General features: G+C 38.9%; 1 protein-coding gene across 4 annotated transcripts in view; it reads right to left on the bottom strand.

Annotated features, from left to right (window-relative positions):
• Positions 1–15,189, bottom strand: part of LOC122831727 (neuroendocrine convertase 1-like) — a 197,666-nt gene that overhangs the window by 144,065 nt on the left and 38,412 nt on the right. For all 4 annotated transcript variants that reach the window (XM_044118125.1, XM_044118127.1, XM_044118126.1 and 1 more), the window contains one exon: positions 9,996–10,101. In XM_044118125.1, the coding sequence (XP_043974060.1) occupies positions 9,996–10,101 (106 nt within the window). The remainder of the gene's footprint in view (positions 1–9,995; positions 10,102–15,189) is intronic.

Genomic DNA, 15,189 nt, shown 5'->3' with positions numbered 1-15,189 from the left:
GGGGATCTTACTAAATTGCACACGAAGCGCAATGACATTACCACAAGCTGTTATTGGGTTTTCCGTAATGGACCAACACACGGCAGTGTTACTAGAATGTAATACCTGCTTTCAGGGTTTTTTTTGGTTCTAAATAATAATCTGATGAACATAGGGTATTTGTGTGAACTCGGGCTGAAACGATTAATCATATTAATCAGCGTACTCAGATTAATTGTGATTAATCGATTTTTTGAAATAATCGTCAACAAATTTAGTAATCGATTAATCCTTAAGTGGTGTACATAAACTCAAAAAAAGGGTCATTTGCTAAAAGAATAACATACTCAGAGCAGTAATTAAGGCAAAACTGTGCAAAAAGTATAAACATTTTTTATTTAGGATGGAAAAAAAAAAAAAACTTTGTAAATTTGTTGTTCCCACTGGCGTAGGTTTAGCTTAACCTTAGTAAGCTGATTACCCCAACACTGTATTTATGTTGAGGTCAGAAGAAAGAGCTCAGCTTTTGGAAGTAATTAGTTGCAGATGCATCCTTTACTGCAAATCATCAAGCAGTCACTAATGGAAAGCCACATTGTTGCATTTTAGGCAATAAAATGAATTATTTGTTTATTTGCATCTTTAAAATAAAAATATTTCTGATATGAAAAAGCCTCTAGTAGTGCAATTAAAAATCAGCAGAATGTGCCAACTTCTTTATCCAATTAATCGATTAATCGTCAGTATAAATCAATCGAATAATCGATTAGTGAAATAATCATAAGTTGCTGTCAGAGTGTGAACAACAGACCTGGTAGAACGTAATACTTTTCTACTGTCACCCAAGCCATGGAACCCTGAAGTGTTTTTATTTATTTTTAATTTAAAGAAATCTGAAAAAAGTTGAAGTGGCATTAATAAATTTGGAAAGCACGGTATGCCAACATGGAAAGTTTATTCCCTCTTAGCAAACATTTGGAAAATAAATAACGTAAAGGACCGCTGCAGTTCCACTGCTGAGAAATGTTCCCCAGGAGCCGTTCTTACAAATAGGTTCTCCTGCTTATATTGCGACTCTAATTAGATCAGCTCTCCACCTACACACCACCAGGATGTGTGTGTGCTGACGTTTAGCTGTAGCTGCTGGCCAGGCTGTTGACGTTTGCGTTTTATTGTGAGTTTATAAAAACATGACCTCACACCGTGTGGTTTTGTTATAACCTGAACTATTTTTCCATCTTAAACAGAGTGGAAAGGAACTGCACAGGACATTCGAAAACAAATAATCCACCGCTTTGAGTACATAGAATGGATTTTCAAAACAAAAGCTTCTTTGTTTTTTTGTTTTTTTTACTTAATGTAAACTTGGACTGAAGCTCTAAAAATGTTCATGTACAGCTTAAATTAGGGCCTATAAAAATACATATATGATTGTATTTTTTTATTTCTTTTGGGAATCAAACGACATCGGAGAAAATCTCCACCAAAAAACCCTAAAAAAAAATTCAAGATGTCCTTATTTATTTATCAGGATCCCCATCAGTTTCCAGTGTTTACTAATCTTCCTGGAGTCCAATTGCTTAAACGCAAAAATATTCACACAAAATTTGACAATTTTAGCATCAGTGACACCTCTAATGTAGAAGACCAGTCACGTGTCACATTTTACAAATTACCCACATGAACCTGGATGTAATAAATGAGGTTCTGGTGCTGCTTTAAAAGAAAGACTGCTTTCTAAATCTCCGATGTTTTTTAGGAAATTTATTCTATACCTTAATATTTACAAGTAAAAATAAAAAATTACAATGTTTTATGACATTGTAAAGTCAGAAATTTGTAAGAAAAACAATCTGAAATGGATCAGAAATCTCCCCGATGCAGACTCGATGCAGCAGCCTGGACCAGGCAGACGTCTTTATCGGACTTGTGGCAATATTTGTCGCAAACGCTTGACTTTATAAGTCTCTGTAAATTTCCGACTTTGCAGTATCAAGGAATGGAAACTTGAAATAATCACATTTTTCAGAATAAATGCACTCAGTGGAGACCTTATTTTTGTCTTTTGCTCTGTAATATATCTTGTGTGAAACCTTACAGTCCTTTTTTTTTTTCCTAAATAAAAAACACAATTTGGGGGTAAAATAAGGCAAATATCCCAACAGCATAATGCTGCCACCGCCATGCTTCTCAGTAGAGATGTGCAATGCAATTTTTGTGCCATATTTGAAATTAAGGTCTGAGCGCCTTGCTCCGCATATGTAGAAAAATCACAGTGAAATACATTGAAGTTGACGCAATGTGAATTTCATAGCTGTGAATACTTTTGCCGGGCACAAACACCACAGGTCTATTGTTTAATTAGGTAGAGGTTCGGAGTTACAGCATCTTCCAGCTCGGACACACAAGAGCATGAGGAAGAAGAAAAATACCCAATAAATAAATACATAATAAAACCTAACAACAACAACAAAAAAAAGGCATTTGTATTTCCCTCCCACACATCTTGCTCCACTGCTCCGCTGGAGCAAAAGAGAAATAAAACAGAGTGACCCCACCACTAGCAGCTCTCTTCTCTCCCTACTGCTCTCTTCTTTCTCCCCCTCGCTGTGTGAAATCAAATTTCCATGTGGCTCCCGTATCTGTTGCACAGCGAGGTGATTTATCAGGGATGCAAAGAGCATGCAGAAACAATCTTTATTACATCCATTTCCTGCTTGTCAGCCGGGATCATGTTGGCTGTTCATTAAAGGCGCGGCACAGGTGAGGAGAATGCATCCCGATGCCTTGATAGATTGTCTGCTCCCCTGTGGTGACAGCAGCTGGATGGATTGAACAGCAGGAGGGGGAGAGAGGTGAGAGGGGGGGGGGGGGGGCGCTGACTCTGTCGCTCCTTCTGCCAGAGACACTTTTACACGGCCGGACAGAGTCACTTCAGCCAAACAGCCGACCGTGCAAACAGACACAAACGAGCCCCTGCCAGATTCTTCAGGCCCCGAGCCTGGGGCTTACCTTAATGGGAGCGTTCAAAGTCACTGATGTAGAGATATTAAGACGTGCAATAAAAAGATGACATGTATCGAATGACTCAGGAACAAACCTTAGCTTGAAAATAGCCAAGGGTCCTGAAGTAAAAAGCAAAACTAAACAAAGATTTCAAGTTTTCTTTGCACTGAAACAGGCAGGTTCAGGTTTCCTCAGTTGCATTTAAATTAATATCGGTGTCACTGGAGAGCTGCAGCTTATCAATATAAAGCGAAAACAAAAAGATGTCTCAGGAACACAACATTTCTGAAGCCCCTTGAAATACTTTGCAATTTTTTGCATTACAAACACATACGCCCAGAAGAAGATTAGACACTTTTCTTTTTTTTCTTTTTTTTGTCAGAATACTCATTTTAATCGCAGAATTCAGATTCTGCTTTTTTAGCGTTTTGAGTAATCTGAGATCCAAAGTCTAAATTCTGAAGAAGAAAAAAATCTAAATTCTGAGATTAAAGTCAGTTTTGTTTTTTCTCAGTGGTCCTATTCCTCTTCCATACGAACACCAATGTGTCTTACTGTAATAGACCAACACAAAGCTGCATATAAACGTGAAGTAGAAGGAAAATGAAACTTGGTTTTCACCAGTCTGTTTTTGCTGGCAGATTGTCCTACACATAGCAACCGAAGAAAACGAAAGCTGGGAGAAAAACTACAAAAATGTGGCTCATTCATCTATCAGGGACAACAAGGATACAAAAACTCCATTAATATTCAGGTGAAGAATCTCTTTCTCCCTTCTTTTTTTGTTGTTTTTGTTTTTCCCTTTGACGTTCTTCCTCTTCTCTTCTGTGCAGAGTTGCGTAAACCAGCACATCATCGCCCCCTTGTGAGGACGTTAGTAAAAGCTAACATTTCTTTTTCAGAAGGGGGAAAAAACTAGCATGAGTCGGAGCTCGTCGGCCAGATATCAACGCAGAGAAGCTCTTTAGTCAAAGAAGCATCCAAGAGGCCTTTGGTGAGCTGCAGAGATCCACAGCTCATAGCTGTTTGCTGTGTGCGCCACAAATCCAGACTTTATGGAAGAGAGGGCAGAGAAGAAAAAAAACTGTCTTTGAAAGAAAGCTATAAGTCATTTAAAAGTCTTATTGGTTTGAAATTAAATGAGACCAAAAGAAAAAAAACTTTCTGATCTGCATGCTAAATGCCGTGTGTGGGAGGAAAACAAACACCGTACATCCATACATCACCCTGAACACACCACCTCCGCTGTGAAACTTGGAGTTGGAAGCATCATGCTGTGGGAGTATTTTTTCTTAAACGTTGATATCTGGCCGACGAGCTCCGACTCATGCTAGTTTTTTCCCCCTTCTGAAAAAGAAATGTTAGCTTTTACTAACGTCCTCACAAGGGGGCGATGATGTGCTGGTTTACGCAACTCTGCACAGAAGAGAAGAGGAAGAACGTCAAAGGGAAAAACAAAAACAACAAAAAAAGAGAAGTTGGTCAGACTTTATGGGAAACCTAGTCAAGTTCTCAGAACGGTGACCAAAACAATCTGAGTTGACGATATTAAATGTCGATGATAATCTAATTGAGGCAGCAACAGATCATATCGTCAACACATCATTGTGTCGAATGAAATCTGTTTTCACAGACTGATTCTCAGCCTTTCCCTCCTGGAACGGTAGAGAAGAAATCCAATCCTCAATGCAAATAAATCAAAAACAGAAAATAGTCATCAGTCTGGGATCTCCGTTGCTTAAACTCAACAGTACGCTGATTTCAGCTTCGGTATGTTGCATCTTAATTTAAATGCTTTCAATTTTATAAGGTCCTCAAAGATTCTGTTCATAAATGTAATCATGCGCAATGAGAATAGCTGTGCTATACGAGCAACTGAAATGGATTCATGTTGTTTGTGTGTTGAATATAAAGCAAGAACATTATCTAAACCAGAGTGACAGAGATACTGTTTTGCTTTTTGGGTTTTTTTTTGTTTTTGTTTTTTTTTTGCAGTAAATACTTCCTGTACTGTGAGCCAATCACATCACAGCCTCTGATTATTCTTTATAATCAGCCATAAAATATTTTATCACAGCTCCTTCCTCAGCTGATGCACGCATTCTAAATTATGAACACATATGCAGCTTTGTGTTTATGTTGGGCTTTGCGTCATTCCCTGAGTGGAGCTTCGGCTGTAAAATCCCGACTTTAACTCGATGGCATCTGTGTGATTCTGGAGAAATGGCAAAAACTACAAAGCAAACGCTGGAGCCGGAGTGGGCGTTTGAGAGTCTTTACAGCAACCGTAGGTATCTCATTTGCACATTAAGTAATGATGGAGAGACAGAGGAGTTCTAGTCGGTACTCCAGTTCATTCATTAGCCGTCATTCCACCCAACACACTGGATGTTTCACATGATCAAGCTTGATAACGGAGTCTTTGTGTGGACTCTTTCTGAATCCACCAATCAGTCCGTCCAGTCATTCTCTGGACCGATATCGTAACAATATCAGCACAATATCGATCAATAACTCCTGATCGCTGGGTGACGAGGGACTCTGCACGGCACTAATTTTTCAGATGAACCCATAACCCAAACCAGAGGTCACGACCCTCTAATGAACACAGCTTGTGTTGACGTGACAGCTGTCTTTTATCTCAGCTGTAAATGTGTCCAGAAGCCTCATGTATCAAACCGTACATGGATTTTAATAAGTATTTTTAAGGAGCTGTCCTCACAAACAAGACAGGTGGCATTTATCAGTCATGTAAACATCATGTTTATTGAATGATTTTTATTTCTTATCCTTCTTTCAGCTTTATGACAATCATGTCGGCATTATGAGCGACAGCGGTAGGAGAAAACCGCTGTTACCCGAGCGAAAGAGATCAGGGCCTTTCAGATGTTCTAAATGTTATTTATTATTATTTCATTTCCTTTGGGATCAATAAAGTACATTTGAATTGAATTTGAATTGAAAGCTTTATAAAACTGGTGTTATAATAGTTTGGGGTTTTTCATTACAGTTTAGTTTGATTTCATTGCGACTTTTTATCCAATTCAGTAAGTTTTAATAACTTTTTAAGATTGTGTTTTCTAGTTTTTATTAGCTATTATTAGTTAAATATTGTTTAGTTTGAGTTTAGTCTTTCTTAGTTTTTTCACCATTTGGTTCACTTTTAGGTGCAGAACTCCAAAAGGTCAAAGTGTTGTATTGTGATTAAATCTATACATTGGTTGGCTAACGAATACACAACAGAAGACATGGTCAAACAATTTATTCAATTATTGATGAACAATCAACTGACTCCAGTGTTTTATCACAACCTTTGCTGATGCCAAATTGCATTATTTTTTTCTTTTCAGGCTTTTATTTTTAAAGGAATTCTGACTTTAATCTCACTCTGCAAAAAAAAAAAAAAAAGTCACAATTCTGGAAAAATAGTAATAATTCTGAGACTAAAATCAGAAATCTTTCTTTTCCAGTGGCCCTCATCCTCTTCCTCATCCTCTTCTTCATCTATGAGACATTCAAAGTTCAGAATATAATTTCATACCCGAACCCAATCTTCCTCTTATCACTGGGCAAATCTTTTTGTAAATAACCTTGAGTGTATTCTTTTATTTGTTTGTATCCCTTTTCGGCTCTTATTGCTTTTACTGAGATTCATCTACGAGTAACTTCCAATTTTAGAGATTATGTTTTTATTTTGAAGGGACATCTAGTTTCAGCATCTTTTATTGCTTATGTTTTAACAGAGCTGATACTGATATTAGCATATGGCACGATAGAGGTACAAGGTATGCTATAATGTAAATAAGAACATAATATTTCAGATATATTGTCGCTATGACTGTGCATTTGTTGCATCGTAGGCTAAAGCTAGAGTTGTTTTAGATTGTAGCCGATATTTCAGGTTGCACATGTTATATTTAAGTTGTCAGAGTTTGGTTTTTTGGCCTATTTCTCAGTGTGCACGTTCCCAACTCTCACTGTGGAACAAAGCGTTTATTGCCATTAAACCCAAATGTTTAGCAGTAAAATCTAAAGTCACTTTTCACAAGGCAACTGGATTTATGCTGAAAATAAATGTCATGTGGCTGAACTCTGATCATTAGGACACATTGATTAAATCAGCTGCACAGCACCTTATGTTGGGGGATCAGTGTAATGCTTGGTGCACTTCTTGAGCTTTTATTTGTTAAAAAGATTTGAAAATCACATACTGAATCATGGTCACACATAAAATCCATATGAAATAATTCTGTTTGCAACAAGACGTGAGAAAGATTTGAAGTTGTGTTTGTAAGGTACATATCTGGTATTCACCCGATATGCAAATGTAATGACGAGAATTTACGAACCACAGCAGTGAAACAGAAACTAATGCAGGTGTATCTTTGAGAGAGCGCATTTGTAAAAAGAAACTCAGAGCAAACCCAGACATGGGTGCATAAATTGAAAGTGGCATACTAAATGTGATTCAATGTTTTAAGAGGATCAGCCTCAGATACCAATTACATTACCTCTAAAACAAAGGGAGAGAGCTGAAGGACAGAGATGGAGAAAGACACCGCGGCGGGGTTGAGTCATGGACGCTTTCACTCAAAGAGAAATAATTTATTTCATTGTGATATCAAAATCAATGGGCATCGATTGAAAGGTTGGCTAAAGGTGAGAGGGGAAAGCGATCCTCTGGCCGAAGAGAGGCAGGGCTCTCTGGAAGATGGGGGAGGAGGGGAAATGGAAGGAGAGCAGGCGAAACGGAAAGACAGAGCGCGAGGAACGAGGAAGACGTCTCCGTCCGGTTAACAAAGAGCGGGCGGAGGAGAGAAAAAAAAAATGACGAAGGGAAACAGAAGAAAGGGAAGACGGTGGGGCAGAAGAGAGAGAGAGAGAGAGGGAGCTCCTGCCCGGGCGGAATCAATACGGAGAGGTGGAGCGAAGTACAATAGCCTCAGAGGAGGGAGATTCACTGGTGCAGGTCTAATTCTCTCTCTGCCGCACATACATTAACCCGTACAGCCGCTCGCAATCCTCTCCTCTCTCGCCATCTCCTGACATTTCTCTCCGGATCTTTCCTCTCTGTAATTTCTCTCTCTCAGTCTGTCACTGCCTTGCTCATTCTGTATCCACCTCTAACTGTGCACCACAAACACACACACACAAACACACCCCATGGTACAGTCAGTGTGCAGAGGGATGAGAGGCAGAGAAAAGCAACCCTCCCCCCCACCCCCACCCCCCATAACAACTCGGCACATTAGCCTTACACAAAAAAAAGCACACACATATACAGTTAAAACAATTAATCGTGATGTTATTGATTATTGAAATAATCATCAACTAATTTGGTAATCATTAACTGGAGTACATAGACTCTTACAAAGGCTGTTTGCCGTAAGAACAACACAGTCAGAGCAGTAATTAAACCAGAACTGTACACAAAGAGAATACATCTTTGTGTTTTATCCAGATACATAGTTTTAGCATCAAGCAGTTCAAATTCTGTACAAAAAGAAAGAATTCATTTAAGCATCTTTAGCTAGTCAGTCATTAATTGGTTAATTGAATAAACAGTCAACAGATCAGCCCAACACTGTACTGATGTTAAATGAAGAATAAATGGCTTTTTTAAGTATTTATCTTCGTATTGTTTTGTAGCTGCAGATGCAGATGCATCCTTTGCTACAAATAATCCAGCGTAAGCTTGATTTTGAATTTTAGGCAATAAAATATTTTATTTTCTATTTACAGAAAGGAATTGAAAATATGTGCATGTTTCATATATTGTATAAAATAAGCTGAAATTTGCAGAATATTCATTTTTTTATTATTCGATTACTCGATTAATCGCCTGATTCGATAGGATCAATTCATTTCTAAAATAGTCAGCCGTACACACATCCATGAAATTGTGGAAAAACACAAACAAACGTCAACGGGTGGAGAAAGTATATTTGATTCCAATAACTCTGTGATTTGTGCACCCCAGAAAACAGAATCAGAGGTTCTTGACTGCAAAAAAAAAAAAAAAGACAGTGGCTCAAACACACCTTCACACTCCAACAACTACTCCGCTCTATCAGCACTTGAGACAAGTGAGGGTTCAATTAGTTCTTGATGAATGAGCCCATAAGATGCCGCTCTCTCATTTCCCTTGTTGCCAGATATCCCAGCAATCAGAGAGAAATGAATTGTCACTGTGGCGTGACTGAAACGAAGATGATGGAGGTAAGGCGGTGGGTCGCAGCTCAGGGAGCTTAGATAAATCATTCGCACTCTTCACTCTAGGTCAAAGGTGACGGCAAACCTGATTTTTCTTTTTTTTTTATTGCGTTGTGCAGTCTCCACTTGTATAAATATTATTAACATTTTGTCTTTTCAAACGGTCCAAAACGGACCAGAAGCTTCCAGAACCTCCACAGTAACCGCGCTTCCCATATGAATGTGCGCAAGTCTTCGTCCATGTCGTCTAATGTCAACAGAATTAAATTAAAATCACTGCTATTGGCGTGTTTCCATTAAGGTAAGGTAAGGTAATTTTATTTATATTGCACATTTTCAGCAGCAAGGCAACTCTAAGTGCTATACATAAATTAAAAGGACATACAAACAAAATAACAAACCAAAGGAAAGAGCAAAGGAAGAAAGTAAAAAATGAATCTAATAATGTTGATCCAAAGTATATAAACTAAATACTCCTATTCCGGGTTGCCAGATAAGTATAAGTAAGTATCTTCTTCTAATTCCTTTTCTGGGTCGGAAGAATAGGAGTCTAAAAGTAGTTGCTAAGGTAGTTTTATCTGGATTCTAAATTTGTTCTAGTCCCTGTTCCGGGTTGCTACATAAGTAAGTAAGTAAATATCCTCTGGACTTTCTAAGTATGTTCAAATTTGTAATGTTAAGCAAATTTATTTTCATCATTTCAATTTGCGCAATTTAAGGTTAATGGAAACGCAGACACTAGCTCGAGGTCCGTATGCTTCCTATTAGCACGTGTGCTACAGCGATGTTAGACTCACCGTCATCGATGATGCTGACCACCACGCCGCTGCCGGTTATGTTGTTCCTCCAAACTGGCATCACATTCAGGTCAAACCCACTAGAGTTGTATTCACCCTGTGCGAACTGAACACACACACACACACAAACACGTGGTTATGGATCAACGGTATTAAGAGGAGTCTGACCGGTTTATTAATTCACTATTTATCTGCATTAGTCTTAAATAAACCAATGCCGGCAAGATGCGCTTTAATCATACATGGGGTGCAGCTTGGCAATTACACTCAAGATGAAAGAGGGAGGAAATACAATAAAAACTACTTTTTAAACACAATATTTTGGGGGATTTTGTTTCAAGATATCAAAATTAGCACTGACGACCAAGTTTTAGCCGTCAGAAACAAGAAAAAAAAATCCCATTATTTTGAAAAGTGATGGCACCATAACAGAGCTTTACCAGGTTATGTCAATGACAACACTCTTCAGTGTGGAAGTAATTACTGCAGAAAGAAGAGTCTGGTCCCTTCCACATGGGAATGTTTGGTCAGTATCAAAAGCACATGACCGCTTCCAGAAATGTTTTCATCCAAACATAAACACAGAGAAAAAAGCTGCTTTTACACCCCCAGACCTGTAAGTGGCACTAGACATGGAGTATGTGTGGAGCTTCCACACAAGGTTAGCGGTAAACACAACAGGGAAGGCAAACAACAAAGCGAAGGTGAAGTCTTTTGTAAAACTTTTTGTTGTAGAACCTTGATAAAGGCTCTGCAGCTGCAGCACAACCACAAATCCACCATTGTTGTTATTTCTTATGTGTTATAAGCATTTGGGGTAAAAGGTCAGGCTAGATGCTGGGTTAACACATTAACGTTTCCACAAAAGAGGGATTTTTGTTGTCAAGATGGAAACATGAGGCCAGATTTTTCACCCTGAAACCCACTTGGACAAAAAAACAAACACAAAAAGAGTACAGAGTCTCCTACAACAAAACACATCTTCAAAGTTTCCAGACTGTTAGAAGATGTTTAAAAGTAAACTATATTTTCTACAGACTGATGTTACTTGTTCATTAGGCTCACAAACACCGGAAGCTAGATTTTGGCATATCCGTTGCTCATTTGTCATTTTGTACTTTCAGTCACTTTGTATCAAATTTTTTTGTGTGTGTTTGTTTAAATGTAATTTTTTGACTTTTTTCTTCAAAAAAGGAACCATAAGATGTCAATGCGCAGCAGTGTTGGAGCAGTTCTATTGAATTTGCAAACAAGAGAACTGACCTGCAGCCAAGCTCAGGTGAAACCAAGAAGGTTAAACTTATTACGGGAAAGTTTTGTCTCTCTTGAAATTAAAACCTGAAAAGTTAAAGACAGTCTAGAATATCAACTCTGAATCATTTTACCTGTGTTTTACAAACCGTAAAAACCTGTTTTACAGCCACTAAATCACTAACACACACGTTGGAAAGTTGCCTCTGCTCTTAATAAAAAAATTATCCCCATTTAAGGCAGGATGTCAACAAAAATGTCAACTGTGTTTTGAAGAAAAATCAGAATCTACTAAAAATCAAAGTGTTTGAATTCAGAAATGGGACACGAGTCTCATATTGAGGTCACTTATTGAAGAAAAGGGAAAACTTACAAGTACAGGAGAAAACCTTAAGGGAAAACCAGCTGGGGCAAAAGGCAGGGAACACATAATAGGAACAGGTTTGCTAAGGGAGAACAGACTTGGTAATGGTTAGAATAACTGAAAATTGGAGGCTTATATCCTGGGAAGGTGATTAGTAGCATGGAAACCAGGTAAATCCAATTAACCAAAGGTACTGACGCAGTGTGGTGAACGAGACTACGAGGAATGGAAGGAAAGCGATTAATTCAGACAGAGCTGCGAAAAGAACACAAGAAAGCTTCAAGGACAGAGAACCCTGAGACTCAGAACAGAGACGTTTTATGTAAAGCATGCGTTACGTACACAAGGACGCCCCATGCTTTCAAAGCAGGACACACGTGCAGAGACAAACAGCTACTCTTACTGTACTCTTACTCAAAACCCAAACTCAGAAATCCATGGAATCACGGTAGCTTTCCAAAAAAAAAAAAAAAAAGAAAACAGTGATTTGAAATTGGACACAGATCTTGTACTTGAGCAAAATAATACAGCGCAAGGATCAAGTGGGAAACGTTAGTTTGTGGAGTGAATGCAACACCAGCTGCGTTTCCGTTAACCAGAGAATTGCACAAATTGAAATTACGATAAATTTGCTTAATGAAAACACGGCAATTTCTTAAAAAGAAAAACCAAACGTTTTCCGATTAAAAGCCACAGTGAAGTGGTTTTTCAGCCATACCAAAATCTGTTTATTTCGCAGAACTGCAATGGAATCACTTTTCACATCACTCAAGTCACGTGCACAACAGTTGGATGTTACTACTGATGAAAACCACAAAGAAGAGGACAGGAAGTGGTAGAGGGAGGATGTTATTCCAACGTGTTGAATCCATAGTTGTTCTGTAAAATCACCGTCGACAATTTCCCCAAAACGCCGCATTCGTCGCTACTCCCCAGATATAAGGAGCTTGTCACTCCAACACTTGAATAAGACGCTGACGACTCCTCAGATGGCTGATAACCGAGCGTTGACTGAATTATAATCATATCTCATACTGTTGCTATGACTTTTAATCTTTAACTGTTTTGATTTTTTTTTTATTTACATTAGCAGAATGCAAAGTTTTGCACACATTATAAATGAGCGCAAAACCTTTTCAATATTCTGCTAATGTTGAAAAATACAATTTCGCAATTGTGGTGTTTCCATTAAATAAGAAGCGCAATTAAAATCACGTGAACAAGTTGGTTCACGAGATCAAAAAAAAACAAGCCGCACCAACATCCTCCCACTACTTCCTGTCATCTTCTTCGTGTTTGGCAACAGTGGCAACATTCACTTGTTGATCACGTGACTCGTGATGATTAAAAAAAGTGCTTCCATCACAGTTTTGCTAAAAAAAAGAAAAGAAAAAAAAAAACTACCTCATCCTCGTGCCAAAACTTTTGATTGAAATATGTGTTTTGTTTTGCTTTTTTTTTTAAATACACGTGTTTCCATTTAAGAGAATTTATGTATGATATGTCAAGCTATATTGTTAATGGAAACACAACTAAAGATTTACGTACATTTTTGACGGAACAGCAGCCTAGAAGTGCCTCAAGCAAACAACGAACAATGCATCCCACCTCATCGGATGACTTCAAAAATCTGCCGCCGACTTTTTTTCTTTCAAACGTCACATGACACCTACACAAACCCAGAGTCAATGCCCTGTCAGGTTGTTTGAGGGCCATCTCACAGCATTCAGTAGGTGGTTTTGATCCAGCTCAGTAGAAACATATATTCAAAGAATATAAATACATATATATTTATATATATAAGGAACGGTATATGCATCTTAAACTGCACATGGTTTCAAAGCGCCATAAGGAACCCAGGAAGTTCATGGACAAGTCACCCAGACCTCTTCACCTCAAACCACAAATCCACCTACACCACATATGTCAGAGTCAAGGCCCGCGGGCCATTTAGTATTAGAACCGGCCCGCAGCAAGCCGGCACTTCGCTCGATCCTCACAACGCGCAGCACTTCTGCTCGATCCTCACAACGCACTTCTGCTCGATCCTCACAACGCGCACTCTGCTCGATCCTCACAACGCGCGCACTTCTGCTCGATCCTCTGCAACGCACTTCGCTCGATCCTCACAACGCGCACTTCGCTCGATCCTCACAACGCACTTCTGTTCGATCCTCACAACGCGCGCACCCCCCCCCCGGTCCGCAGGAAATTTACGAAGGCTTCTTCATTCGATCAGTCCGGCCCTCGGCTTGTAGCTAAATTTTTTATTTGGCCCTCCGTCCATTTGACTTTGACACCCCTGACCTACACGGAAACACAGAGCTAACCGCACATTACAGCAGAGAAACAACACCACCATGGTGAGGCAAAATACCCATCACAGCAGCTCCCCAGAGCCTCACTATCCCCACAAACTACATACATTCACTTGATCACTTAATACAGCTTTAATGTTGCATCCCAACGCAAACATGCAGTACGCTAACAACCACACACAGACAGACAAAAAAACCACCCAACACTTAAAGGCAGCGTGTAAAGGCCGCACACGCACACACACAAACGCAGACTAACTAGAAATGTCAACGGATTCCCAAACCTCGCTCTCCCACACAGAAAAAAAGCACACACAGACACACACACACACGGCCAATTTGATATTCAAAGCGAGTCCTTTAACTGTTGCTATGATTAAGAGAGAAAGAAAGGAAGAAAAGGCACAATGGGAAAAATGTCTCTGTTGGGGGATTGTGTGTGCGCGTGTGTGTGCGTGTTTGTTTGTGTGTTTGGCGGGTAGCATCTGGGGAGCTGCAATGCTTTGTAGTGTGAGCGAATAAGGCAGATGAATGGAGGCTGCTAGCAGACTAACGTCCACCGGAACACTGGGACCGGCTCGAGGGGAGGACACACTCGAATGCACACACACGCGCACACGCACACTTTAAGCACACATAAAAGGCACACACCTTTGTAAAATTACATATAGGCCTGTGGAGAGGCATCTTGAATGCTGATTCACTTCACACACATGCGGTTATATGAAGTGATGTTGTGATAGCAGCAAAAAGCTCCTCACGCACAACACAAAGTCACAATAACACTTTAAAGTACAACAATTTCCCACTTCAGTACTCTCTTTAGCATCGATGCCTTTATAGACACAGGTTTACCTATAGAAATAAATGGATTTCAATGACGACAATGGCTGGCTCACACCTTGCTCAGTTTTAGTGTTTTTATTGAATTTTTGTAATCTTTTTCTTTTTTCCAAGTACACTGCAAAAAAAAAAAAAAAAAAAAAAAAAAACCTTACCAAGTAATTTTGGTTTACTTTCTTGTGCAAACATCTTAGCTCACTTGTAGAAAGTTAATTTTCAGAAAGAAATAGGAGATTGTTTAGTCAATAATTCCTTAATATTGATTTTATTTATTTTTTTTAAGTATTTGCTCCACTGGCAGATTATTTCACTTATGAGACATTTTTCGCATTTTACGAGTCAAATAATTTGCCGGTGGCACTAAAATGTTTTCATCAATATTAAGGAATTAAACAAGCTCCAATTTCTTGCTGAAAAG

Source organism: Gambusia affinis, linkage group LG05 (assembly GCF_019740435.1).
Source record: "Gambusia affinis linkage group LG05, SWU_Gaff_1.0, whole genome shotgun sequence".
NCBI classification, from domain to species: Eukaryota; Metazoa; Chordata; class Actinopteri; order Cyprinodontiformes; family Poeciliidae; genus Gambusia; species Gambusia affinis.
Note: the sequence above shows the minus strand (reverse complement) of the source record. Positions and strands in the feature narration are given on the sequence as shown.